General features: G+C 34.1%; 2 protein-coding genes across 2 annotated transcripts; one reads left to right on the top strand and one right to left on the bottom strand.

The window, feature by feature from the left end:
• The first annotated feature begins 12,280 nt into the window (after positions 1-12,280).
• On the top strand, positions 12,281-18,048 carry LOC108483287 (ABC transporter E family member 2). Its single transcript, XM_017786589.2, has 12 exons — positions 12,281-12,609; positions 13,215-13,300; positions 13,401-13,498; positions 13,607-13,724; positions 13,805-13,894; positions 14,946-15,250; positions 15,341-15,536; positions 15,622-15,807; positions 15,914-16,183; positions 17,114-17,359; positions 17,473-17,611; positions 17,703-18,048. Exons 1-11 carry the CDS (start codon positions 12,507-12,509, stop codon positions 17,590-17,592), a joined length of 1,818 nt encoding a protein of 605 aa, XP_017642078.1. The 5' UTR covers positions 12,281-12,506; the 3' UTR covers positions 17,593-17,611; positions 17,703-18,048.
• Positions 18,049-19,780: 1,732 nt separating this feature from the next.
• On the bottom strand, positions 19,781-21,221 carry LOC108480390 (glycine-rich protein A3-like). Its single transcript, XM_017783375.2, has 3 exons — positions 21,098-21,221; positions 20,422-20,679; positions 19,781-20,309 (listed from the first exon to the last, which is right to left on the bottom strand). The coding sequence occupies exons 2-3, from the start codon at positions 20,654-20,656 to the stop codon at positions 20,050-20,052; spliced, it is 495 nt and encodes a 164-aa protein (XP_017638864.1). The 5' UTR covers positions 20,657-20,679; positions 21,098-21,221; the 3' UTR covers positions 19,781-20,049.
• Between the last annotated feature and the right edge of the window lie 4,305 nt (positions 21,222-25,526).

Raw genomic sequence — 25,526 nt, 5'->3', positions numbered from 1 at the left:
TAGAAAATGTATGTTAGATGTAAAATAAACAACTTTTGCTAGGTGATTTTGATGGAAATATAAAAAAGGACCTATTTGTAAAAGTTATAAAATAAGTAGTAAAAGTTTGATTAAGTCGAAAATGTGGGCTGGTATAAGTATGAAAATGGTTCGGCTAGGCTTGGGTTTTGAATAAATGGAATACATTTCTTTTTACGAGCCTAGGGACTAAATTGTAAAAATATGAAACATTAGGGGCAAAAATGTAATTTTTCTATAATATGATTTTTGGACTGAATTGAACAATTTGAATATCAAGTGAGTTAAATTTGTCATTATAGATCAAGAAAAATGAGGTTTGGACCTAGATCGAGGGAAAAACAGAGTGTTTGACGATTAGGTCAAATTCTACTATTTTTGTACCGAGGTAAGTTCGTATGTAAATAATGCATTTTTATATTTATATTTTAAATGCTTTAATATCGTATGAAGTGTGATTGGCTCTTTGGACGTATTCGACAAAGTTATGACAAGCGAGAATTCCCGGTTGAGCCTTAGGAATAGAATAGGATACGAGTGACATGTCACTAGGAACCCATGTGTTTATGTGATCTGGATACTGGTCTCGTATGTCTTACCAGTGGCTGGGTAGTCCGCATGAGTTGCAGATACCTGACAACTTGTGTGAGCAGCACTGTGTAGCTACGTCCTAACTGACAGCTTGTGTGAGCAGGCCCGTGAATAGCTCGAAAACAAGCCTATATGTATTATGAGATATGAGGTAGCTTTGGCTACATATATGGTACTCATGTGCAAGATTTTCGAGTATCCGTTAATATTCCGAGTGTTCAACGGGAATGTCAAAGTTGTGAAAGACTATGGTTGTGTTGTGAGTTGGTACAGGTATGTACGTAAAACTCAAACGTAATGAGCTCGATATGTGATGAACTCTCGGTAAGGTTGTGATTGAACAAATCTATGATCATGAGATTTTAATGGCATTTATGTTAACTTACATCATGTTAATTGTATGTTAGATGTGTAGTTATGATGCCTATTATTTGCATAGGAACTTACTAAGCTTTATAGCTTACTCCCCTTCCTTTCCCTTGTTTTATTGTGTCACCAAGCTAACTTGGGGATCAGAGATCATTGGAGATCCACTCACACTATCAACAATTATTTTGGTATTAATGAATTCAACATTTAGAGTTGTGGCATATATAGGGGACTTAATCATTTTGTTATGTGTCATAATTGATTGGGCCTAATGTGTTGGCTTATATTGGTTCAAATTTCATTTTGTATAAGGCCATTTGAAATTGGCTACTATTGGTATAAGTAATTTATATGATGATGCTTTTCATGGATGTAGGAATTTACATGATTTAAGTTGATGAGTATGTGATGTTTGTGTATAATAAATGGTAGCATGTGAATGATGTGTTAATGTCTTGGTTGTGGCTGATTTGGTTGTATGTATATGCTTGGATTGCTACTATGTTATGTTGTGTAGGTGTGTGCATAAAAGGGTGGCAAAAAAGCTTGGTAAATAGCCTTATTTTTGTCCACACAGGTAGACACATGGGCGTGTGTCTAGGCTGTGTGTAACACACAATCTGTCCCATGGGCATATGTTCCGTTCGTGTGTCCCCTGACCTCAATTTTGAGAGATAGAATACTCAGAATTGAGCATATGGGCAAAGATACAGGCATGTGTCTCAACCGTGTGGATGACATGGCTTCAGGCACGGGCGTGTGTCCTGGGTGTGTGCAGTTTGCACCTATTTAATAAAAAATCATAAATTTTAAATCGACTATGCTGCCTAGCACACGGGCGTGCGACTTGGCCGTGTGTCTTCAATTTGTTCTTGAGTGACAAACAGAGAGTTACATGGGTTAGGGACACGGATGTGTGTGACCATACGGCTTGCTAACATAGGCATGTCCCATGTCAACATGGGCGTGTGACCCCTGATTAGTAAAATTTTTTTTAAGTGTTGTAAAATTTTCTAAAGTTCTCGGTTTAGTCCTGAATCACTTTCAATGCATGTTTTGGGCTTCGTAGGCTCGTATTAGGGACTTTATGAATATTTGCCAATGGTTTTAAATTGGACGAAAATTTATGGCTTGGAAATGTATTTTTGCTTATATTTAAGTTTGGTAATTCCTCATACCATGTTCCAGCGTTGAATACGGATAAGGGGTGTTACATTTAGTGGTACTAGAGCTACGATTTAGTCAATTCTCAAACTAACGTAGCGTGTGTAAGAGTCAAGCTATACATGCCATATATGAACTGTGATAGTGTGATGACTCTTGACAATTTTAAACTGTATTTTCATATAGTAATGCGCCGACTCCCCCTCAAGGGGGAGCGTCATCTGAAAATAGACCTCGCAAGGCCAGTCAAGGAGTAGGGGCTAGGGAAGCCTTCCTCCACATAATGAACGTGTGGTATTCAGAGTTTGTTTGAACAAATCCAAATACTCAACATCCTCCACCCCCTCCTTATCCTCAATCGATTCCCGTAGTTCCCAAAGGTTTAGATTTGGTAAGATAGAATAAGCCTTAGGTTGATAAGATTCGAAAGCAAGGGGCTGAGGAATTTAGGGCTAATGTAGATGATGACCCCGAGAGAGCCAAGTTCTGGCTTGAGAATACTATCAAGGTATTTGATGAGTTATCATGTATACCTGAGAAATGCTTGAAATGTGCTATATCATTATTAAGAGACACAGCATATCACTAGTAGAAGACACTAATATCTATAGTACTAAGATAGAGGGTTACATGAGAATTATTTCTAGAGGAATTCCAAAAGAAATATATCAGTCAGCGGTTTATCGATCAGAAACGTAAAGAATTTTTTGAGCTAAAATAGGGCCGAATGTCAGTGACAGAGTATGAGCGAGAATTTATCAGGCTCAATAAGTATGCCCGAGAGTGTGTTTCCTCCGAGGTTATTATGTGTAAAAGGTTCGAAGATGGGCTGAATGGGGACATCAGACTGTTAGTTGGAATCTTAGAACTAAAAGAATTTGTTGTATTGGTTGAACGAGCTTGCAAAGCCTAAGAACTAAGCAAAGAGAAAAGAAAGACAGAGAGTGAGGCTAGAGATGCAAGAAAAAGGCCGATGAATAAGTCATTTCAATCTCAGTCAAAGAAATCTAGAGAAATGAATTCTCGTTTGAATGTATCAGCTGGATATTCGCACAGAGACCGCGGCGAGTTTTAAATCTCAAGCTGCTTTAATGGCAAGTGTAGGTAATGTTAGGTCTAACAGACCTGAGTGTCAGTATTGTGCAAGAAAACATCCCGACGATATAGGATGAATGACCGAGCTTATTTCAAGTGTGGTTCTGATGAGCATTTTATCCGAGATTACCCTGATATGGCTGAGAAAGAACAATTTCAGAGTGCGGAAGGTAAGGCCTGTGCTTGCTTCTAGGCTTCTTTCAAGGCTAAGTAATACTACTAATAGAGGTAGGCCACCGAGAAATACCAGGTGCGAAACTAGCAGTAAAAGTGTGACGAAAGATACAGCTGTGAGATCTGAGGCCGGAGCACATCTAGAGCTTATACCATTCGTTCTTGTAAGGATGCGTCATCTCCCGATGTGATTACTAGTACATTTTCTCTTTATGATACTAATGTCATTGCATTGATTGATCCTGGATTGACTCATTCTTATGTTTGTGTGAATTTGGTATCTAGTAAGAATTTGCCTGTCGAGTTTACTGAGTTTGTGATTAAAGTGTCAAACACTTTAGGCAAGTATGTGCTAGTTGATAAATTTTGCAAGAATTGTCCTTTGATGATTCGAGGTCATTGTTTTCCGGCTAACTTAATGTTGTTTCCATTTGACGAATTCGATGTTATTTTGGGTATAGACTGGTTGACACTGCATGACACCATAGTAAATTGCAGACAGAAAACTATTGAATTGAAATGTGAAAATGGTGAAGTCCTTTAGGTTGAAACCAACGGATCAAGTGAATTACCTATTGTGATTTCATTTATATCTGCTCAGGGGTACATAAGGAAAGGTTGTGAAGCTTATCTTGCTTATGTGTTGAATACAAAGATGTCTGAATTGAAAATCGAATCAGTGTCAGTAGTCCATGAGTATCCAAATGTGTTTCTAGAGGAGTTGCCTGGGTTACCTCCAATCAGAGAGGTGAAGTTTGCTATTGATTTGGTATTTGGGACTTCACCAATATCGATTGCTCCGTATAGGATGGCTCCGACCGAATTGAAAGAATTGAAAGCTCAGTTGCAAGAGTTGACAGATAAAGGTTTTGCGAGACTGAGTTTTTCTCCCTGGGGTGCTCCAGTGTTATTTGTAAAGAAGAAAGACAGATCTATGAGACTTTGTATCGATTACCGCCAGCTAAATAAAGTGACTATAAAGAACAAGTATCCTTTGCCGATGATTGATGACTTATTTGATCAATTAAAAGGAGCAACAGTATTCTCGAAGATTGATTTGAGATCTGGCTACTATCAGTTGAGAGTTAAAAAATCGGATGTGCCAAAAATTGCTTTTAGGACAAGGTTTGGGCACTATGAATTTCTTGTTATGCCTTCCAGATTAACTAATGCACCTGCTATTTTTATGGACTTGATGAATAGAATTTTCCTACCATATTTAGGTAAGTTTGTGGTTGTATTCATCGATGACATCCTAATTTATTCTCGAGACGAATTCGAGAATGCCAAGAACTTGAGAACTGTATTGCAAATGTTGAAAGATAAGAAATTGTTTGCTAAATTTAGTAAAAGTGAGTTTTGGCTCCAAAAAGTCAGATTTTTGGGACATATTGTTTTAGGTGATGGTATTCAGGCTGATCCAAGTAAGATTTTGGTAATTGTTGATTGGAAACCGCCAAGGAATGTGTCTGAAGTTAGAAGCTTTTTAGGCTTAGCAGATTATTATCGATGTTTTGTCAAAAGATTTTCAATGATTGCTACTCATGTGACCAAGTTGTTGCAAAAAGATGTTAAATTTGAATGGTCTGAAAAATGTCAGCAAAGTTTTGAGAAATTGAAAGCATTACTGACTGAGACACCGATTTTAGTACAATCTGAATCGGGAAAAAGATTTGTAATTTATAGCGACACTTCATTGAATGGTTTGGGTTTGTGTTGATGCAAAAGGGCAAAGTGGTAGCTTACGCCTCGAGATAGTTGAAACCGCACGAAAAGAATTATCCGACACACGACTTGGAATTGGCTGCCATCGTTTTTACTTTGAAAATTTGGCGTCATAATTTGTACGGTGAGAAATGCCATATCTTTACAGATCATAAGAGTTTAAAATATTTGATGACTCAGAAAGATCTAAACTTGCGACAACAGAGATGGCTCAAGTTACTAAAGGATTATGAACTAGTGATTGATTATCATCTGAAAAAGGTGAATGTAGTCGCAGATGCTTTGAGCAGAAAGTCCTTGTTTGTTTTGAGAGCTATGAATATGAGATTGACTTTGTCTAATGATGGTTCAATTTGGCTGATTTGAGAGCTAGACAGATATTTATTCAGCAAATTTGTGAAGCTCAGAAAAATAATAGTGAATTGCAAGCCAAAGGAGCTCAGTGTGATCAGGTAGAGATACAGACTTTAGGATCGGTTCAGATGGTTGTTTGATGTTCCGGGATAGAGCATGTGTACCAAAAAATAATGAACTTATTCATAAAATTCTACACGAGACACACAATGGTTGTTTATTGGTTCATCTAGGTAGTACAAAGATGTATAATGATTTGAAGAAATTGTATTGGTGGTCAGGTATGAAATGAGATATTTTGGAATTTGTTTCGAGATGCTTGATATGTCAACAAGTAAAAGTAGAACACCAAGTGTCTTCGGGTTTACTCTATCCACTGATGGTACCCGAATGGAAATGGGATAGGATTACGATGGACTTCGTAACGGGTTTGCCTTTGACTCCAAAAAAGAAAGATGCCATCTGAGTTGTTGATGATAGATTGACGAAATCAACTCATTTTATTCCTGTACGTACTGACTACTCACTTGATAAGTTAGTTGAATTGTACATTTTTGAGATTGTGAGATTGCAGGAGTGCCTATTTCTATTATTTTGGATAGATATCCGAGGTTTACTTCGAGATTTTGGAAGAAATTACAAGAGACTTTGGGTATGAAGTTAAATTTTAGTACCACTTTTCATCCACAGACCGATGGTCAATCCGAATGAGTAATTTAGATTCTTAAAGATATGCTCCGATGTTGTGTTCTAAAATTCGAAGGTAGTTGGGAAAGATATCTATCTTTGGTCGAATTTGCTTATAATAACAGTTTTCAATCGAGTATAAAGATGGCATCGTATGAGGCATTTTATGGCTGCAAGTGTCAAACTCTGTTGTATTGGATAGAACTTAGTGAGACAGATTCACAAGGTTGATTTGGTTAGAGAAATCGAAGAAAAAGTAAAGGTAATCCGTGATTGCTTGGAAGCCGCTTCATATCAAGAAAAGTCGTACGCAGATTTCAAAAGAAAAGAGATTGAATTTCAGGTTGGTGATAAATTATTTCTTAAAGTATCTCCGTGGAAGAAAATTCTGAGGTTTAGCCGTAAAGGCAAGTTAAGTCCACATTTCATTAGGCCATATGAGGTTATTGAAAGAATAAGGCCAGTGGCATATCGGTTAGCTTTACCGATAAAGTTGGAAAGGATTCATAATGTGTTTCATGTGTCTATGTTGCGCTGTTATCGATCAAGATTCTTCGCATAAAATTTCATCGACAGAAGTTGAGATTCGACCTGATATGACTTATGGTGATGAACAATCAAGATCTTAGCTCGGGAAGTTAAACAATTGAGAAATAAAAGTGTAGCCCTAGTGAAAGTTTTATGGCAACGACATGGGGTCGAAAAGGCTATGTGGGAACCTGAGGAAGCTATGAGAAAACAGTACCCAAACCTATTTTCTGACAAGATTTTCGGGGACGAAAATCCCTAAAGGGGGGAGAGTTGTAACAGCCCGATTTTGGGTCTAGTCGGAACAGTGGTTTTGGGACCACAAATATGAAATAGAAAAATTTATTTTTCTTCTATTTTTATGGACTACAGTTTTATGGAATGATTCTGTGAAAATTTCGTTCGAAAATTTTGACATTTGAGTGCTTAATTTAGTAAAAAGGACTAAATTGCAATAGGTGCAAAATGTGTGTTCTAGAAGCTAGAGGTGTCTAATTGCTATGAAATTTTAAATTGAAGGTCTTTAAATGGTAATTAGGCCATTTGTTAAGTTAGTGGACAAAACTGGACATGAAGTAAGAGAAATTTTATGTTTTAAATTAGGGCATTTTGGTCATTTGGTTATTAAAAAGCAAAATAAAGCCAAAATCTTGTCCATCTTCTTCTTCCATGGCTGAATATCACTAAAGAAGACATAGATGGGGTTTGCTCATCTTCCAAGCTCGATTGTAAGTCCATTCTTGCCTCGTTTTTAATGTTTTTTTACATTTTTGAAGCCATTGTAACCCGATCTATCTATTTCTACCACTAATTTAAGAAATAATCAAAGTCTAAATTTTTACCCATGATATAGAATTGTGTATTTTGATGCCTAATGGTAGAAAATGTATGTTAGATGTAAGATAAACAACTTTTGCTAGGTGATTTTAATGGAAATGTCAAAAAGGACCTATTTGTAAAAGTTATAAAATAAGTAGTAAAAGTGTGATTAAGTGGAAAATGTAGGCTGGTATAAGTATGAAAATGGTTCGGCTAGGCTTAGGTTTTGAAGAAATGGAATACATTTCTTTTTTACGAGCCTAGGGACTAAATTGTAAAAATGTAAAACATTAGGGTCAAAAATATAATTTTTCCATAATATTATTATTGTACTGAATTGAATAATTTGAATATTAAGTGAGTTAAATTTGTCATTAGGTCAAATTGTTTGACAAGGTTTGGACCTAGATCTGGGGAAAAATAAAGTGTTTGACGATTAGGTCAAATTTTACTATTTTAGTACAAAGGTAAGTTCATATGTAAATAATGCATTGTTATATTTATGTTTTAAATGCTTTAATATTGTATGAATTGTGATTGACTCTTTAGATGTATTCGACAAAGTTTCGACAAGCGAGAATTCCCAGTTGAGCCTTAGGAATAAAATAGGATACAAGTGACATGTCATTAAGAACCCATGTGATTATGTGATCCGGGTGCTGGTTTCGTACGTTCTACTAGTGGTCGAGTAGTCCGGCATGAGTTGCGGATACCTAACAGCTTGTGTGAGTAACACTGTGTAGCTACGTCTAACTAACAACTTGTGTAAGCAGGCTCGTGAATAGCTCAAAAACGAGCCTATATGTATTATGAGATATGAGGTAGCTTTGGCTGCATATATGGTACTCATGTGCAAGATTTTCGAGTATCCGTTAATATTCCTAGTGTTCAACGGAAATGTCAAAGTTGTGAAAGACTATGGTTTTCTTGCAAGTTGGTACAAGTATGTACGTAAAACTCAAACGTAATGAGCTCGATATGTGATGAGCTCTCGGTAAGGTTGTGATTGAGCAAATCTATGATCATGAGATTTTAATAGCATTTATGTTAACTTACATCATGTTAATTGTATGTTAGATGTGTAGTTATGATGTTTATTATTTGCATAAGAACTTACTAAGCTTTATAGCTTACTCCCCTTCCTTTCCCTTGTTTTATAGTGTCACCAAGCTAGCTAGGGGATCGAAGATCGTCGGAGATCCACTCATACTATCAACAATTATTTTGGTATTAATGAATTCAACGTTTAGAGTTATGGCATGTATAGGGGACTTGGTCATTTTGTTATGTGTCATAATTGATTTGGCCTAATATGTTGGCTTATATTGGTTCAAAGTTCATTTTGTATAAGGCCATTTGAAATTGGCTACTATTGGTATAAGTAATTTATATGATGATGCTTTTCATGGATGTAGGAATTTACATGATTTAAGTTGATGAGTATGTGATGTTTGTGTATAATAGATAATAGCATATGAATGATGTGTTAATATCTTGGTTGTAGCTGATTTGGTTGTATGTATATGCTTGGATTGGTACTATGTTATGTTGTATAGGTGTGTGCATAAAAAGGTGGCAAAAAAGCTTGGTAAATAACCTTATTTTTGTCCACACGAATAGACACACGGGTGTGTGTCTAGGCCGTGTGTGACACACGGTCTGCCTCATGGGCATGTGTTTTGACCGTGTGTCCCCTGCACCTCAATTTTGAGAAACAGAATATTCAAAATTGAGCATACGGGTAGAGACACGGGCGTGTGTCTCAGCCGTATGGATGACATGGCCTCAGGCACGGACGTGTGTCCTGGGAGTGTGAAGTCTGCACCTATTTAATGAAAAATCATAAATTTTAAATCGACCACACGGCCTAGCACACGGGTGTGTGACTTGGCCGCGTGTCTTCAATTTGTTCTTGGGTGACAAACAGAGAGGTATATGGGTTAGAGACATGGGCGTATATGACTACATGGCCTGCCCACACAGGCGTGTCCCATATCAACACGGGCGTGTGACCCCTATTTAGTAAAAAAAAATTTAAGTGCTGTAAAATTTTCTAAAGTTCTCGGTTTAGTCCTGAATCACTTCCAATGTATGTTTTAGGCCTCGTAGGCTCATATTAGGGACTTTATGAGTATTTGCAAATGGTTTTAAATTGGACAAATATTTATTACTCGGAAATGTATATTTGCTTGTGTTTAAGTCCGGTAATGCCTTGTACCCTGTTCTGGCATTGAATATGGGTAACGAGTGTTACAACTCGGTAATGCTCCATAACCCGGTTCCAACGAGGGATACAGGTTTGGGGTGTTACAATAACAACTACACTGAATGTCAATTATTCTAACTAAAGCCCTGTTTTGAGCGTAACTATTCTGGAAATAGCTATTCTTGAACAATAATTATTCTGAACAATAAGAGTTGTTACTCCGAAAAAGATGTTAAGTGAAATGGCGATGTAGTTGTTCCATGCTTGGTAACTCAATTTCTTGAAATATAATATTATTTATCTCAATGAAGAGATAAAACATTAGTATTCAATATTGAATATTTGATTAAACCAATTAAATCAATAAACAAACTGAATTAGCTTATGAACTAATTTTTTTTTAAAACATTAAAGAAAATAGAAGATGCACAACATTGTGGATTGGAGCGGACTTGACACATGAAAATTGTTTGTATTTTCACTGCCCACTGTTCAAAATTTTTTTTGAACAATCTCATTATAGGTGTCGATCATATCTGCTCTTTTTGACACAATGTCTAGAGCTACCCATAGCCCTTCTCCAACCCATAAGTAGGAGGATAATGCGTTTTAACGCATTCGAAGCCACGCCCTCCTACATTGACAACAATATCCATATAAATTGAAGAAAATTTTAATGTATGTACAAAATGAGGCAAAAAAAATTTTGGTTTGGTGCACAATGATTGTGGGCCTCTGTAATTGGATGAAGACCAAAAAATGTAACCTATAAATATAATTTTTAAGATTCAATATTAAAATAGTTATTTATATTATAAAATTAGAAGAAATATAGAAAGGATATAAAACTAAAAGAAATATAGAATGGACAAAAGATGAAAGGATTATTTAACTTCCACATTGGCCTCTTATAAGCTTGTACATGCCCTCTATTTATAAGACTTCAAAAACCATAAGTTACAAAACATTAAAGACCAACATTAATGTATCTTATAAATTATTTAAGGGTTACAAACTAATGAATTTAGGGGTTATGGATATTCATTTTTTAGGAGTTACAATAGGATGAAATTGGGGGTTATGGACATCTATTTTATCAAATGATTTACAACAATTTATGTTTCTAGATCGTTACTTGAATTTAATTTTCATCACACATGTTAGTTGTTTTTAATTTGTTAACATTTGATGATGTGGGTATCAATTGATGTGGCATATTGTCGCTTGTTTAAATCTGATTGATCCACATCATCTAATTTTATAGGAGTTACAAAAATAGATTAAAATATGTGATGAGAATCAAATTTTGGTACATATCTGGACAAAAAATATAGATATCAATCTGAACATTAAAAATCACACTCAAGTATTAGAAGGCATATTTATCCTATTCAAAACAAAAATTTGTTATTTGTTATTATACTATGCGTAAGTTATGGATTTAATTTAATACTCTAATTTGGTCAATTATAGTTTAGTTTGTACTTTTTGAACTATGAAATTTCAATATTGGTCCAAATGGTAAGTATTAAATTTGTTAGGTCAAATTCTACTTTAGTGACGTATTATGTGTAAGTTATGAATTTAGTCTCTATTCTCTAATTTGATCATTTTTAGTTTGCTATACTTTTCAAATTTTGAAATATAAGTTGACGGAAATTGTAGACATTAAATCAATTAAAGTATAATAATATGGTTATTTTTAGTGCCATATGATAATAGCAAGCTAACTTGACATTTGCACACGTAATATATTATATTGGTCATATAAGATTTTGGAAATAAGAGAATTTAACTTAACGAATTTAATGTTACCATTTGGTTAAAGACTAAAATTTCAAAATTTGAAAAGTATAAGAACTAAAAGTAACAAATTAGAATATATAAACTAAATTTGCAACTTATTCATAGTACAGGGAGTAATAGCAATATTTGACAAAAAATATCAACAATAAATCGCACAAGAAACATAAAGTCATATTAAAAAAGTTTAAACTCTACTATTAGTATTTGTGATTAGTAAAGTTGTGGATTTAACCCTATACTTTTATTTGGTCATTTTTGTCTTTTTACTTTCAAAATTTTTAAATTTCAATTATCACCAAATAATAATTGCTAAATTCATTAAGTAAAGTTCCACTACTATAAAATCTAATGTGTTAATATTATTATATGTTATTATTTCCACGTATTACTCACTAAAAATCCAATTAATGGATTACTCATTTGAATTAAGATTGTAATTTCAAGTTTTGAAAAGTATAGGGATTTAAAATGATCAAATTAGAGAAAATGGATTAAATCTATAATTGTACATAGTATAGGACTAGTAATTAAATTTAATCAAATAAATTTAACTGCTATTGTTTGGGCCAGGACTAAAATTTTAAATTTTGGAAAGTAAAAGGACTAAAATTTATCAATTTGAAATTTATGGGGACTAAAATTGATCAAATAAAGGTATAGGGACTAAGTCCACAACTTTTGAAAAATACAGGGACTTCTAGAAGAATTTAACCTAGAAAACGGAGAAAGAAACATATAAAAAAGTCATAAATGTAAACAGTAAAACACTAAAACAGAGAGAAAACCCTAAAAGTCCCTCCACGTGCGTTGCGTGTGCTCTACGCTCACCTCATCTCCGTCCCGATCGAAGCACACGCCTCCTCCCTCTTTTTCTCCTCCTTTTTCCATAAGCTAAACAAACGCAGCCCGATCTTCAAATCCCTACACCTAATAAATCCATCGGTTTTCGTTTTGTAAATCCGACGGAGAGATGGCGGATCGCTTGACGCGTATCGCGATTGTCAGCTCCGACCGCTGCAAGCCCAAGAAGTGCCGTCAGGAATGCAAGAAGAGCTGTCCTGTTGTTAAAACTGGTAACATAAACTTTATTCTTCCCGTTACTGATTATCTTTTTCATTTTTTTTAGTATGGAATTGTTTTCCTGTTTTTGGAGATTTAGAATTAGGGGTTAATCTAATTTCATCTTAATCGAATTACCTTAAATGTATTGTTTCATTATTTCTTCCCGAACGATGTTGATTATTGGAGAATCGGTGAAAGTATCAAGGAAACTTACTGTGCTTGTGTTGCAAGCCGGATTAATATCAGCCGGTAACCTGAAAGAAATAGGGACGAATATAGAAGAACAGTGAAGAAGTATAAGATAACAGATTGTTAGGAGGAAACTATATTTCTTGGATACGGAGTTCTTGTCACAATAATGTTTCTGACAGCATGTATATAGGATTATTCTGAACACTGCCAGTGGAGTTTTATTTAACTCCACAAATGGCCTTATAGTTGTAAACTAATTGATCATCATTCTAGACTTGCATTTTGGATATTGTTAATGCTTGTAACTTATTTGTCCTGTCGGATACTTGATATTCAAGTCAGCTGTTAGCCTGCTACTTGGGTCTAGTTTATCTATTCTCTCCTGCTTCAGATAGTCTATCTCACTTTGTTTCTCCTTCTGCAGGGAAACTTTGCATTGAGGTTACCCCTGCCTCAAAGATTGCTTTCATCTCTGAGGAGTTGTGCATTGGTTGTGGTATCTGTGTCAAGGTATGTAACTTCACTTTGATATCGAATTGGTGTTGGTTTCTATGTTCGCAGATGACGAATAGTATGTGTCTAAAGCTGAACCACTTATCTTCTGATGCAGAAATGCCCATTTGAAGCAATTCAAATCATCAACTTACCAAGGGATTTGGATAAAGATACAACCCATAGATATGGCCCCAATACTTTTAAACTACACAGGTTTGTTCGTTCATATTGTTCTTGAAAATTTTTGTAATTTTTGCATGCTTTCTTTTTTTCTTTCTCCCACCACCTCCATTTTGAGATGGTTTTGAATTGCAATTTCAGGTTACCAGTTCCAAGGCCTGGGCAAGTTCTTGGTCTGGTTGGAACCAATGGCATTGGAAAATCAACTGCTCTTAAAGTTTTGGCTGGGAAGCTAAAGCCAAACTTGGGTCGTTTCAATGTATTTATTTGAAGTTTTGTTTCTGTAATTGCTTCTTTAGCTGTGTGCTTTCTTTACCTATTTGGATAACCTATTTGCAGAATCCTCCAGATTGGCAGGAAATCTTGACCTACTTTCGAGGATCTGAGTTGCAGAACTATTTTACCCGCATCTTGGAGGATAATCTCAAGGTGCTTCTTTGCATAATATTTGATCCTGCATCTTCTACTTTTTTGTTTCTTTATATTTGTTATTAAGTTCTAATACAGAAAATGATGAGAGTTCCAGATAATCTAGTTGCATACTATGTCAAGGCCTTCTCTAATGATCTTGCTAGTTTGTTCCAAGATTTTTCCGACTCTTAGGTTGTGAGATTCAATGAGTGGGATTGCTTCAGCGTCAAGTTCTGACTTACATAGATTTTAATATTTTTCCATTAAACAGATTCTGTGATACACTATATGTAAATTTACAGAAATAGTTTAACCACATCCTTTTTGTTTCTTCCACTTTCATTATATTTCCAGCATAGGTATTGATTTTCTATGAAGTCTAAATCTTGGACCCTTGAGAAGCCTTGGTGGAGAACTTATGTGACACTAAACCAGTTTCGTTTTGCTGTTAAGATAGTATAGTTTACTGATCATGTGGAATCCTACTCTTTACCTGTTATGTAAAGCTACATAACTATGGAGCGCAGAAGAAAATGCAATCTCTAATGATCTTGCTAGTTTGTTCCAAGATTTTTCCGACTCTTAGGTTGTGAGATTCAATGAGTGGGATTGCTTCAGCGTCAAGTTCTGACTTACATAGATTTTAATATTTTTCCATTAAACAGATTCTGTGATACACTATATGTAAATTTACAGAAATAGTTTAACCACATCCTTTTTGTTTCTTCCACTTTCATTATATTTCCAGCATAGGTATTGATTTCCTATGAAGTCTAAATCTTGGACCCTTGAGAAGCCTTGGTGGAGAACTTATGTGAAACTAAACCAGTTTCGTTTTGCTGTTAAGATAGTATAGTTTACTGATCATGTGGAATCCTACTCTTTACCTGTTATGTAAAGCTACATAACTATGGAGCGCAGAAGAAAATGCAATGATTGATAATAATTGTCAATATTGTCAACGTTTATATATTTTGTATCATTGCTTCCCTAATCATGGCAACTTAATAAGTGTCCTGCAATTCCCTGTTTTGCCTTGATATTTGCTAAATATTTTTATATTAATCAGGCCATCATCAAGCCACAGTATGTTGATCATATTCCAAAGGCAGTCCAAGGCAATGTGGGACAGGTGCTTGACCAAAAAGATGAGAGAGAGATGAAGGCCGAACTCTGTGCTGATCTTGAACTAAACCAGGTCATAGATCGTAATGTTGGGGATTTATCAGGTGGGGAGCTCCAGAGATTTGCTATTGCTGTTGTCGCCATACAGAATGCTGAGATTTATATGTTTGATGAGCCTTCAAGTTACCTTGATGTTAAACAGAGATTGAAAGCAGCACAGGTCATTCGATCTCTGCTCAGGCCTAATAGGTAAATCTCCTTTGTCCTTAGTCCTGCATGCTTCTTATAGTTTGAATGGTTCTAATTAGGGTAACCATGCTTTTATATTTTGTATTTCAGCTATGTTATTGTGGTTGAGCATGATCTTAGTGTCCTGGATTACTTGTCGGATTTCATTTGCTGCTTGTATGGAAAACCGGGTGCATATGGAGTCGTAACCCTTCCCTTCTCTGTAAGAGAGGGAATCAATATCTTCTTGGCTGGATTTGTACCTACTGAAAATCTAAGGTTTCGAGATGAATCGTTAACCTTCAAGGTAAACCTGTTTCTATTGTTATTTGTGCACGCATCATTCATCTTTAAATTCTTTTCTTGACCTATCTGTTTCCCCTTTGTTTTAGGTAGCTGAGACCCCACAGGAAAGTGCTGAAGAAATTGAAACCTATGCACGATACAAATACCCAACCATGACTAAAACTCAGGGCAATTTTAAACTTAAAGTTATGGAGGGTGAATTTACTGATTCTCAGATTATTGTAATGCTGGGTGAGAATGGTACTGGGAAGACCACATTTATTCGTATGCTGGTATTTTGCTCTTTCATCATTTGTGCATTTGTTATATTACCTGTTTTAATTCATCGTTGATCTCATCTCTTGCATAAGTTGATCAATATTATTGGATAACCTGCAGGCTGGTTTGTTGAAACCTGATAACGTAGAAGGTTCAGATGTGGAGATACCTGAGTTTAATGTTTCATACAAACCTCAAAAGATCAGTCCCAAATTTCAATCTACTGTCCGGCACTTGCTGCATCAAAAGATACGTGATTCATACATGCACCCCCAGTTTGTTTCAGATGTGATGAAGCCTCTTCTGATTGAGCAATTAATGGATCAGGAAGTGGTTAATCTCTCTGGAGGAGAGCTGCAAAGAGTTGCATTATGCTTATGTCTTGGAAAGGTAAATGTTCCTGAATTACCCAAAAGATAATGATATATTTCAAAGATAAATTTTCCAAGTCTTGACCCTAAATTGTTGGGGGTGCTGGTTAGTGCGCTTACTTCATTCTAACCTAAGTGTTATGGAATAACACCTTTTAACACTAAGCATTACCTTTCATGCACATACATCTTCTTGCGGGTTTACATGTGTATGTGTGGTGTGCCTGCGGCTGCACGCTAGTATTTACTTGTTTGGATTTGTGTTCCACTATATCCCTTTTAGGCTACTTGGGTGTGCTGAAGAGCTGATATAGACTTTTCAACTCTGTGGTGTTCATAATAACTGAATATCCAAGTTGTGGTATTCCTAAGTAAAGGTGTGGAAAACATGCTGGAATGAGGCACATTATTGTCTCCATTTTGTTTTTGCTAAACTTATTTCTTTAACATTATATCCCTTTTAGGCTACTTGGGTGTGCTGAAGAGCTGATATAGACTTTTCAACTTTGTGGTGTTTATAATAATTTAAATATCCAAGTTGTGGTATTCCTAAGTAAAGGTGTGGAAAACATGCTGCAGTGAGACACATTATTGTCTCCATTTTGTATTTTCTAAACTTGTTTCTTTAACATTATATGAGATATGTGGTTCTTTGGCAAATACTAGGAATTGAGAGCTATTATATTATAGTTTCTCTGGATCGGAGTTATAGCTATACAAAGTCAAGTGATGAGATAGATCAAGTTCTATTTTGTTTTAGATGTTCCTAATTTGGAGTTGCATTGTTATGTTCCTAACTTTTTATTCAGTTTTCCATTTCTTTTTCTTTTTCAGGGAAATGTTGGTATGCCATTTTCTTTGTTATGTATTTGCTTTTCAAATTTAAAGTCTTATGGGTTGTCAAATTTTTTATCCTTCCTGATGCACATGTATGTTTTATTCCATGCAGCCAGCAGATATTTATCTGATAGATGAACCAAGTGCTTATCTTGACTCCGAGCAGCGTATTGTTGCTTCTAAAGTCATAAAGAGGTTTATCCTCCATGCAAAGAAAACTGCGTTTGTGGTCGAGCATGATTTTATAATGGCGACTTACCTCGCAGATAGAGTTATTGTCTACGAGGGGAAGCCTTCAGTGGATTGTATTGCAAACGCTCCTCAGTCCTTGTTAACTGGCATGAATCTGTTCCTATCTGTGAGTTTCGCAGCTGTTGCCCCTTCGGTTCTGTACTTCCCTTGTATTTTGATTGTGCTATTCGGTTGAAGTTTCTGGTTGTGCTCAATGTTATTCATTGTTGCGTTCTACAGCATCTGGACATCACTTTTAGGCGGGACCCAACCAATTACCGACCGAGAATCAACAAACTGGACTCAACCAAGGATAGAGAGCAAAAGTCTGCTGGGTCATATTATTACCTAGATGATTGATCGACACATCTACTGGCAGGTGAGAAATCATTCTTTTCTGTTGTGTAGTTTATGGATTGTAGTATCTCGATGTGGAGGGTACTGAACTTGGTAGTGTTTGTCCATTGCAGTTGTCAATTGTGATGAGATGAACAACAAGACGTGAATGTTGGGTATTCCCGGGATCTCTGAGTGGAGCAGTGATGGTATGTTGATAAGCTGAGAAGAGGTCCGTTGATGGTATCCATGAGGTGGCAAGCCATTTGTTTTAGAAAAATATCTCAATTATCCTACAGTGTGCTTTTCTTTATGTTTTAGCAATTTTGGTTGATATTTTATGAGTCAGGAATACTGATACTCCTGTTTTATTTACTTTTAAGAGCAAAGGTATGCTGTTGACATGAGAGAGCTTTGAATTATCCATGTAGCTAGAGAATTATAATTATTATTATTATTATTACCCTTTTACTTTAACAAGGCTAAATGCTTAGTTTAGGTCTAAAGTATTGGTCTAAAGTATTGATTCATCGAGTGAGGATCGACTGAATATTAAAATTTGATGGAAACGTGGTGTGCATGAGGTAGAATTAGGGTCAATTTTCAAATTGATCGGCTGCACAAACATTTTGAATGTTATGTGATGTCATATTTATGTTTGCATCAAACCAAATCTAATTAGACCACTAAAATATTTGTAATTTAAATTTCTAATTTTCAACAAGTCCAAGAATAATATTAGACGCTGGTTGGTCTGAGGAAATAGGGAGAATGGAAAATAGTAAAGAAAATATGTTTGGTTAAAATTTTGAAAAATGGAAATATTTGAACTAAAGAAAAATACAACTTTTTTTTCAATGAACATGTTTTATATTCTTTATTCATAAAATTTTAAATATCAAAATCTCTTACACTAGTTAAAATTCATATAAATGTAGTAATTTTTGTTTTATTTTATTTATCATTTTTTTGTAAGTAAACAATGTACTATACATTTTATTATTGAAAATAAAATTTTCAATAAAATTTTGTTTACTGCTTTTTAACTTTTAAATAATAGAAAATAAAAACAAGAAATATTTTCAAAAACAAAATGGATAGTTAGTGTTTGGTAAGATAATTAATAATTAAATATGAGTGTAATTACATATGTGTGACATATTTGGGTAACTAATATAATTAATGAACTATGTATAATTGGAGCATTTCAGTCACGTTTTTTTGCTATGTTTGGTAGAAGTATGTTTGAGTGTATGAGTTAGCAATAAAAGAAGTATGTTTGAGTGTATGAGTTGGCAATAAACTAACATAATTGGTAATATTTAATCCCTCTCATGGCTTAATTTTAGAAAAGAAAAAGAAATCGATTATTTTGAAGAGTTACTTTTTACAATAATTTTATTCATCTTTTCAGTACTAACTATTCATATTTTATATTTAACTATTGTAATCGTAGATAAATAAACTTTCTTTATATTATTACACTAGTAACCAAACGAGACATTTAATTACGAGCACGTAGGTTATAATAACATATTTTATGAAAGAAGAAAGTTTAAAAGAAGAAGAAAGAGAAGAGGTGGAGGAGAAAGAATAATAGTTTTGGTACAATTTTTAGTTTCCCCTGCATCCCGATGTATTAGTTTTAAAAAAAGATATCATATTATAATGGAAGGGTTAGGAGTGCTTAAATCTAGATTCAACTTGATTAATAATCAGGCATATTTATATATGTTCATAATTTCAAAAAGTTATTAGGTACTTGAGATTTCAGATAATCTTCAAAATCTTAGATTTTTATGATATTTTAAGAATCTTATAGTGAGATAAAATAAAATAAAATAGAACATGTTTTAAGAATGCTAATATAAAATTATAAAAAGTTTTGAACGAAATGATTTAAAGATCAAATATCCCATTTAAAACTTACAAAATTACAACAGTTCAAACACGATTTGTCCTCGTAAGTTTTAGGTAATTAACATGTATTTATAACTAAAAATTTTACTTTATTTTATATTTAAAAAAAAAAGATAATAAATTTTAAACTCTTCTTTATTTTTTTTTGTAAGTGTTACTTCATTAACTCAAAAAAGAAAAGAGAACAAAGTTTAGTACGAAAAACATATACAAGTTACTGACAAAGAACACGGGTAGAATGGGAAAGATATGATACTCCAGACCTACACCGCCCATTTAGCAACTTATCAGGTTTATGGACAAACTACTCATTGCTTCAAAGTTGAAATATACAGGGTTTACAATGACATGTTCCGAGTTATGTCTCGCAAGTCGTAGTGCATATATCAGATCGTTGAATCAAATGTTGTTATTGTTATATGTCAACAATTAAAAAGAAAGAAAAACAAGTCTCTGATTATTCAATACAAAGCAGTTGAAGTCAAATTATTATTACATTCATTCATTCCACACTATATCAGTTTTGACTCCCCATACTCCATGCTTTTGCGGGCAGTAAAATCACTTCCACTTCCTGAATTTGCCGCCTCCATGCTTTCCGTGCTTGAATTTCCCATGCTTCCCGTGCTTGAATTTCCCCCCATGATGCTTAAACTTCCCACCACCATGATGTTTGAACTTCCCATGATGACCATGACCAAACCCATGAGCACCATAAGCACCATGAGCACCATGAGCACCGTGAGACACGTGGTGAGCCCCCATAGCAGCTGCGGCAGCTGCTGCACCACCTGCAAGCAGCGCTCCCATGCCACCGTGCCCTGCACACACACACACACACACACACACACACAAAAAGGGTAATTAATTATTGGCATCTCACATTTAACATAACAAACTTGGACCACATTACGATTATGTAGGAAGTTTTACCTGAATGGGATGCACCAGGATAGCCAGATGGTGGATAGCCGTGAGGGGGGTATCCTCCTTGAGGAGGGTAGCCAGCTGGTGGATAGCCTTGAGGTGGGTAAGCTCCAGCAGGTGGATATCCGCCAGGAGGTGGAGGGTATGCACCAGGAGGGTGTCCATGACCACCATGACTAAGACCATGAGCAAGATGTGAAAACAGACCCTTATCATCAGGCTTATGCTTGTCCTTCCCCATGATTTCTCAACCAATAATCACTTCTGTGGAACAAACAGAAAAAAAAATGCATAAATGAATTGATCACATATAAACTTAGATCAAAATAATAATGATAAAAAAGGCACAACATGATAACAAGGATCTGTAAATGATTCCCCCAAGGAAACAAATCACGAATACTGAATAAAGTATGAAATTTACCAAAAACAAAAATTCAACAAAATTCCCATAACAATGAATCAACAACTAGAACATAAACTTGAGAAAAAAAGAATTGAGATCTTAAAAAACAGTCAACGCCTTTTCTTTTTTTCCTTTTTTTTCTTTTATGGAATTTCGAAGACTATAACACAAAGGATCATAGAACAGATTACCTATGACTATGAGATAAAATTTCGAAAAAAGAAAAAAGAAAAATAAAAATAAATTAGGCAGAGAAAAGAAGAGATATGTGTGTACCTCCGGTTACAGAGCAAGTCAGACTGATATCGGAATGGAAGTCTTGGGAGGAGATATTTTAGCATATTTATATATTCACTTTGAAATTAACAAAGGAGAGATTCCACGCGTTGCTCTAACGCGTAAACGACGCGGCTAGCTAATGTTAAATGACAACGACACGTGGACTACAACCTCCATTTTTACCTTAGCCCCTAAGTCATGGAATCTTTTCTTCTTTGCGTATATTTCATTGGTAAATTTCCTCCACAGCTCCTTACTCTATAGCGCACTTTAGATTTTGATCCTTGTACTTTTTTTGTTTTTGTTTTGAATAATTTCATTATATGGTATGATTATATCCGCTCTTTTTGATCTAATGTCTAGAACTACTCATAATAACTCTTCAACTCATAAATAGAAAGATAATACCTTTCAACGTATTCAAACTCGTATCCTCCTACATTACAATAATGTCAATGCCAATGCCAAGATCAAGACTCTTCAAATAACGAAAAAAAATTTCTATACATTTGAAAAATAAATAAAATGTTAAACATATATATATATATATATATATATATATATATATATATTAGTTTATAATATAATATGTTCTCTCTATTGGTTATAGCTTAAAAGTCTGAATAATTTTATTTAATAGGTAAATAGATATGAAATTTAATTATTGATTGACATCAAATTTTAGACATTGTATGAAATCTAACTAAATATAATTATTATAAAACCAAAGTTAATAAGTTTTTAATGGTTACAAAAGAATTACCATTTTATTCGTTTTTGACCTACAAAAACTTTTTTAGTTTTAAAGCTATGAAAGATATTCTAAGTTTAAATAAAATAAAACATTTTTTTATTAATTTCAATTCAAGTTGGGTAGATAACTTGATTGATTTACGAATAGGTATATTTAAAATTGTATAATAGTTAAACATGTTGAGGTACATGTAATGTAGGGGGTACATCATTTTGGCTGCTTTCCAAGTCAATTTAAATACTGCACCATGTCCCACCTGGTTGGTTATCCGCCACTATCTAATTAAAGGTAAAAATGATTTTTTTTTTTTTTGCAATTTTATCACCTAATTTTTAAAGTGTTTATATTTTAGTCACTTAAGCATCAAATTTTAATGACAATTGATTATATACGTCTCATCATGTTTACATTTTCATTTTAGTCACTTAAAGATATCCTTTTAAATGATTGGTTAGGGTAAAAAACTAAGAATTAAAATAAAAAAAGCAATAGAAACTAAAATAATGCACTAAAAAGTGTCAAATTGTACTTGTTTATCTCTTTACGGAAGTTTTAATTTTTTCCAATATTAAAATTTTAAATCCCAAAACATCAAAATTAATTAAATAAACTATTGAATTTTTTATCCCTTCATAATGATAGCCGTTTTGTTACTATAATATTGAATTAATTAATTAATTAATTTAATCTCCTTATAAAATTTTAAATTTTATTTTACATTTCAAATTATACTTAATGAAATCAACTCATATTCAATAATTGTCTACGGACCTTAAATTATGATCTCAAATCTTCCATACTAAACTAAAAGTAAAAAAAAAATCATTTTGCAATTAATTAAATTAATTGCTTGTTCTCCCTTGCGTAAATTTCAAGGATTTTTTTTGCTTTTTAGCTTAACATTGAAGGTTCAAGTTCATAAAATTAAGGGCACGTTTGGTTCACTGGGACGAAATAGGGCTGTAATGAATAGAGCTGTAATAGAATAAAGCTAATGGAATAGAGTTGTAATTAGTAATTCAATTGTTTGGTTGAATGTAATGAAATAGAATTGTAATAGTATTCTTGTGTTTGGTTGAATGGAACAGATTTGCAATAGAATAAGGAAAAAAGCTAAATGGAGAGATGGGAAATGATAAAAATCTTGGCAGGTTTAATGTTCCTCAATATCTATACATATAAGCGTTGAATTTGTAGACATTTCACTAACATCAACTCCTACAGTTTAAAACTATGCTTGCATTTGCCAAGGATGCAAGCATCTATTAAAAGTGGCTAAAAAAACACTATAATATAGAATTTTCAGGACTACAAACATGATTCACAATCCATATACCCTTTTATTATGTACAAAAACATAGATACCCTATTTAAAATTCTTGTATAAAATCGACATAGTAAATCCTTGACACTTGGATAACAACAACAGATGAGTGGTCCAGATTTCTCTAGAGGAATTTGCTTTAAATACCATCATAGTAACCACGAATGTTATTTGAGCTCTGGTGATCGGTACTCCTCTCACCGCTGAAATTGCTTCATTGAGTTTGGTTGTGTGATGAACCACTTGCTTCATCCTCTACAATCGAAACAAATTAAGTTATTTAAGCTACAAGTATTATCTAAAAATGGGGCCAAAATTTAATGTGATGTGATTTGCAAGAAATGGTGTTGCTTTTGAATTTGGACTCTTAAATGATGAAATGTGTATATCTTTTTCATAATTATTTGCATTGTAGAGGGTAATAAATGAGACAAAATATTTATAATGTTCAGATCAACATGTTCAATTTAGTAAATATCTTTATCAGATCAGTTAAAACTTTAAATTTACAAATATTCCCAATTTTCCAGGAAAGTTCAAAAAATATAAGAAAAAGTGAGAACATTATCATACCTTGTCATCACTGTAACTTTGGAATAGCAGATTCTAGTTTAGTTGTTGTTGTTTGTGCCTTTGTTGAGTTTTAAAAATGATGATGCAAAAAGTAGCAACAACAACACCAAAAGAGTATGTGGCTCCAATACCAGTCAAACTCTATTTCCATAAATTAAGGCCACCAGAGCTTTCTTCCCAGTTGACATATTTGTTCTCAGCTTTCTTTTCCACCAAATCTTTTATTTTGGGGAACTCATGTTCTCCAAAAACCTAGTTTCATTGACAAAATTAAACGTACCTACAGCATCCAATTGAGGGATAACTCCTCTTTTGCTAAGCTAATCAGACCTCAAGCCCTTGAATTGCTATTACAGGTCGTACTGTAATAGAGGTTGATTCCATTTAGCCCATAATAGGCTATTACCTTAAACCAAACAATTGTTTATGTGGGCCCATTGAATAAAGCCGGAATGCATAAGCTATTCCATCATACCAAACATGTTGTAAAAGAAATTTGGATTTGTAGCCAATTATTAAAAATAAGTTATTTAGGTCGATTTTAATTTGGAAATATAAAATAAAATTTTATAATTTAGAAGGAATTCAATATTATAGTAACAAATTAATTAAGATTATAAATATATAAAAAATTGCAATCATTTATTTAATTGATTTTAATATTTTAAAATTTAAAATTTCATATTAAAAAAGAAGAAATTTAAAATTTTCAAAGAATGATGATCAAAATAAAAGTGACCTAAAACTTGGATGACCGAAATGGAAGAGATTTTAATGATTAAAATGAAAAAAACCTAGCAGTTGGATGACTAAAATGAAAGTGTAAACATGATGTAGCATGTATAGTTAACTAAAATGAAAGTAACCTAAAACTTGAAAGATCGAAATGAAAGTGTAAACATGATGTGACGTGTACAATTAACCGCCGTTAAAAATTTAATGCTTGGATAACTAAAATGAAAACGACTTAAAAGTTAAGTGATCAATTGGGGCAGTTTACCCTTACTTAAATGACTTCCCCAAATGTCAAACTTGGAACCAGTCTTAAAGCATCGTTGAGGTGCACAACATGGCTTGTTGAACAAAAATGAACATTGCATCGACATCCTCTGTAAATTTATGTCTTCATATTATTCTCTTACATTATTATTTTGCATTTATGTTCAAAGGATTTGTTATGATTCTTACTATTACCGACTCGTTACTGAATTGCTACTCGGTTGTTTGATTGGGTCCTGACCCATACTCTATGCGGTTTACACTTTGGGTTCGCATGCATGGTGCTCACACCATTCTATGAGACCGCACAATATGGGTTCGCACTACCATGTAAGCAAACCCACATCTAGAAAACACGTGTTAACCCTAGAGTAGGGTACGTGTCGACATGCATGGGAACCTACCTACAATATCTCATCCATGAATAATAGCCATATCATATAAATACACAATTTAACCTATCTGAAAGATACGCACTCTAAATTAATCAACAACTGGTACGTGAGCATGGACAGACTTTTGATTTTTAGATTTTTAGATTGCTAGAAAACCAAAAATGACTCGCCCCAACGAGAATTTCCCCACTAATTTTCCATCAGGCTAAACAAGAGGTTCTTGCACTGACAATCAACCCAGTGAGGTAGAACTTTTTGTCGGTTGGTTTATTGACCGACCAGAGAATTTGGGTAACTCAGGCCATGCAGATGCTTCCAACTCTTTTGATCTCAATGCTCTATTTGGTTAGGGACCATTATTTCCCTCTGATCAGAAAGCAT

Source organism: Gossypium arboreum, chromosome 8 (genome assembly GCF_025698485.1).
Source record: "Gossypium arboreum isolate Shixiya-1 chromosome 8, ASM2569848v2, whole genome shotgun sequence".
Taxonomy (NCBI): Eukaryota; Viridiplantae; Streptophyta; class Magnoliopsida; order Malvales; family Malvaceae; genus Gossypium; species Gossypium arboreum.
Note: the sequence above shows the minus strand (reverse complement) of the source record. Positions and strands in the feature narration are given on the sequence as shown.

What these genes read in the sequence shown, in the direction of transcription:
- LOC108483287 (XM_017786589.2), top strand. Translation starts at nt 12,507, where the DNA reads ATGGCGGATCGCTTGACGCGTATCGCGATTGTCAGCTCCGACCGCTGC. An exon ending in CCACATTTATTCGTATGCTG is followed by an intron (nt 15,808 to 15,913) that starts GTATTTTGCTCT and finishes GATAACCTGCAG; the next exon opens with GCTGGTTTGTTGAAACCTGA. An exon ending in GCATGAATCTGTTCCTATCT is followed by an intron (nt 17,360 to 17,472) that starts GTGAGTTTCGCA and finishes TGCGTTCTACAG; the next exon opens with CATCTGGACATCACTTTTAG.
- LOC108480390 (XM_017783375.2), bottom strand. Translation starts at nt 20,656, where the DNA reads ATGGGGAAGGACAAGCATAAGCCTGATGATAAGGGTCTGTTTTCACAT. An exon ending in TCCTGGTGCATCCCATTCAG is followed by an intron (nt 20,310 to 20,421) that starts GTAAAACTTCCT and finishes GTGTGTGTGCAG; the next exon opens with GGCACGGTGGCATGGGAGCG.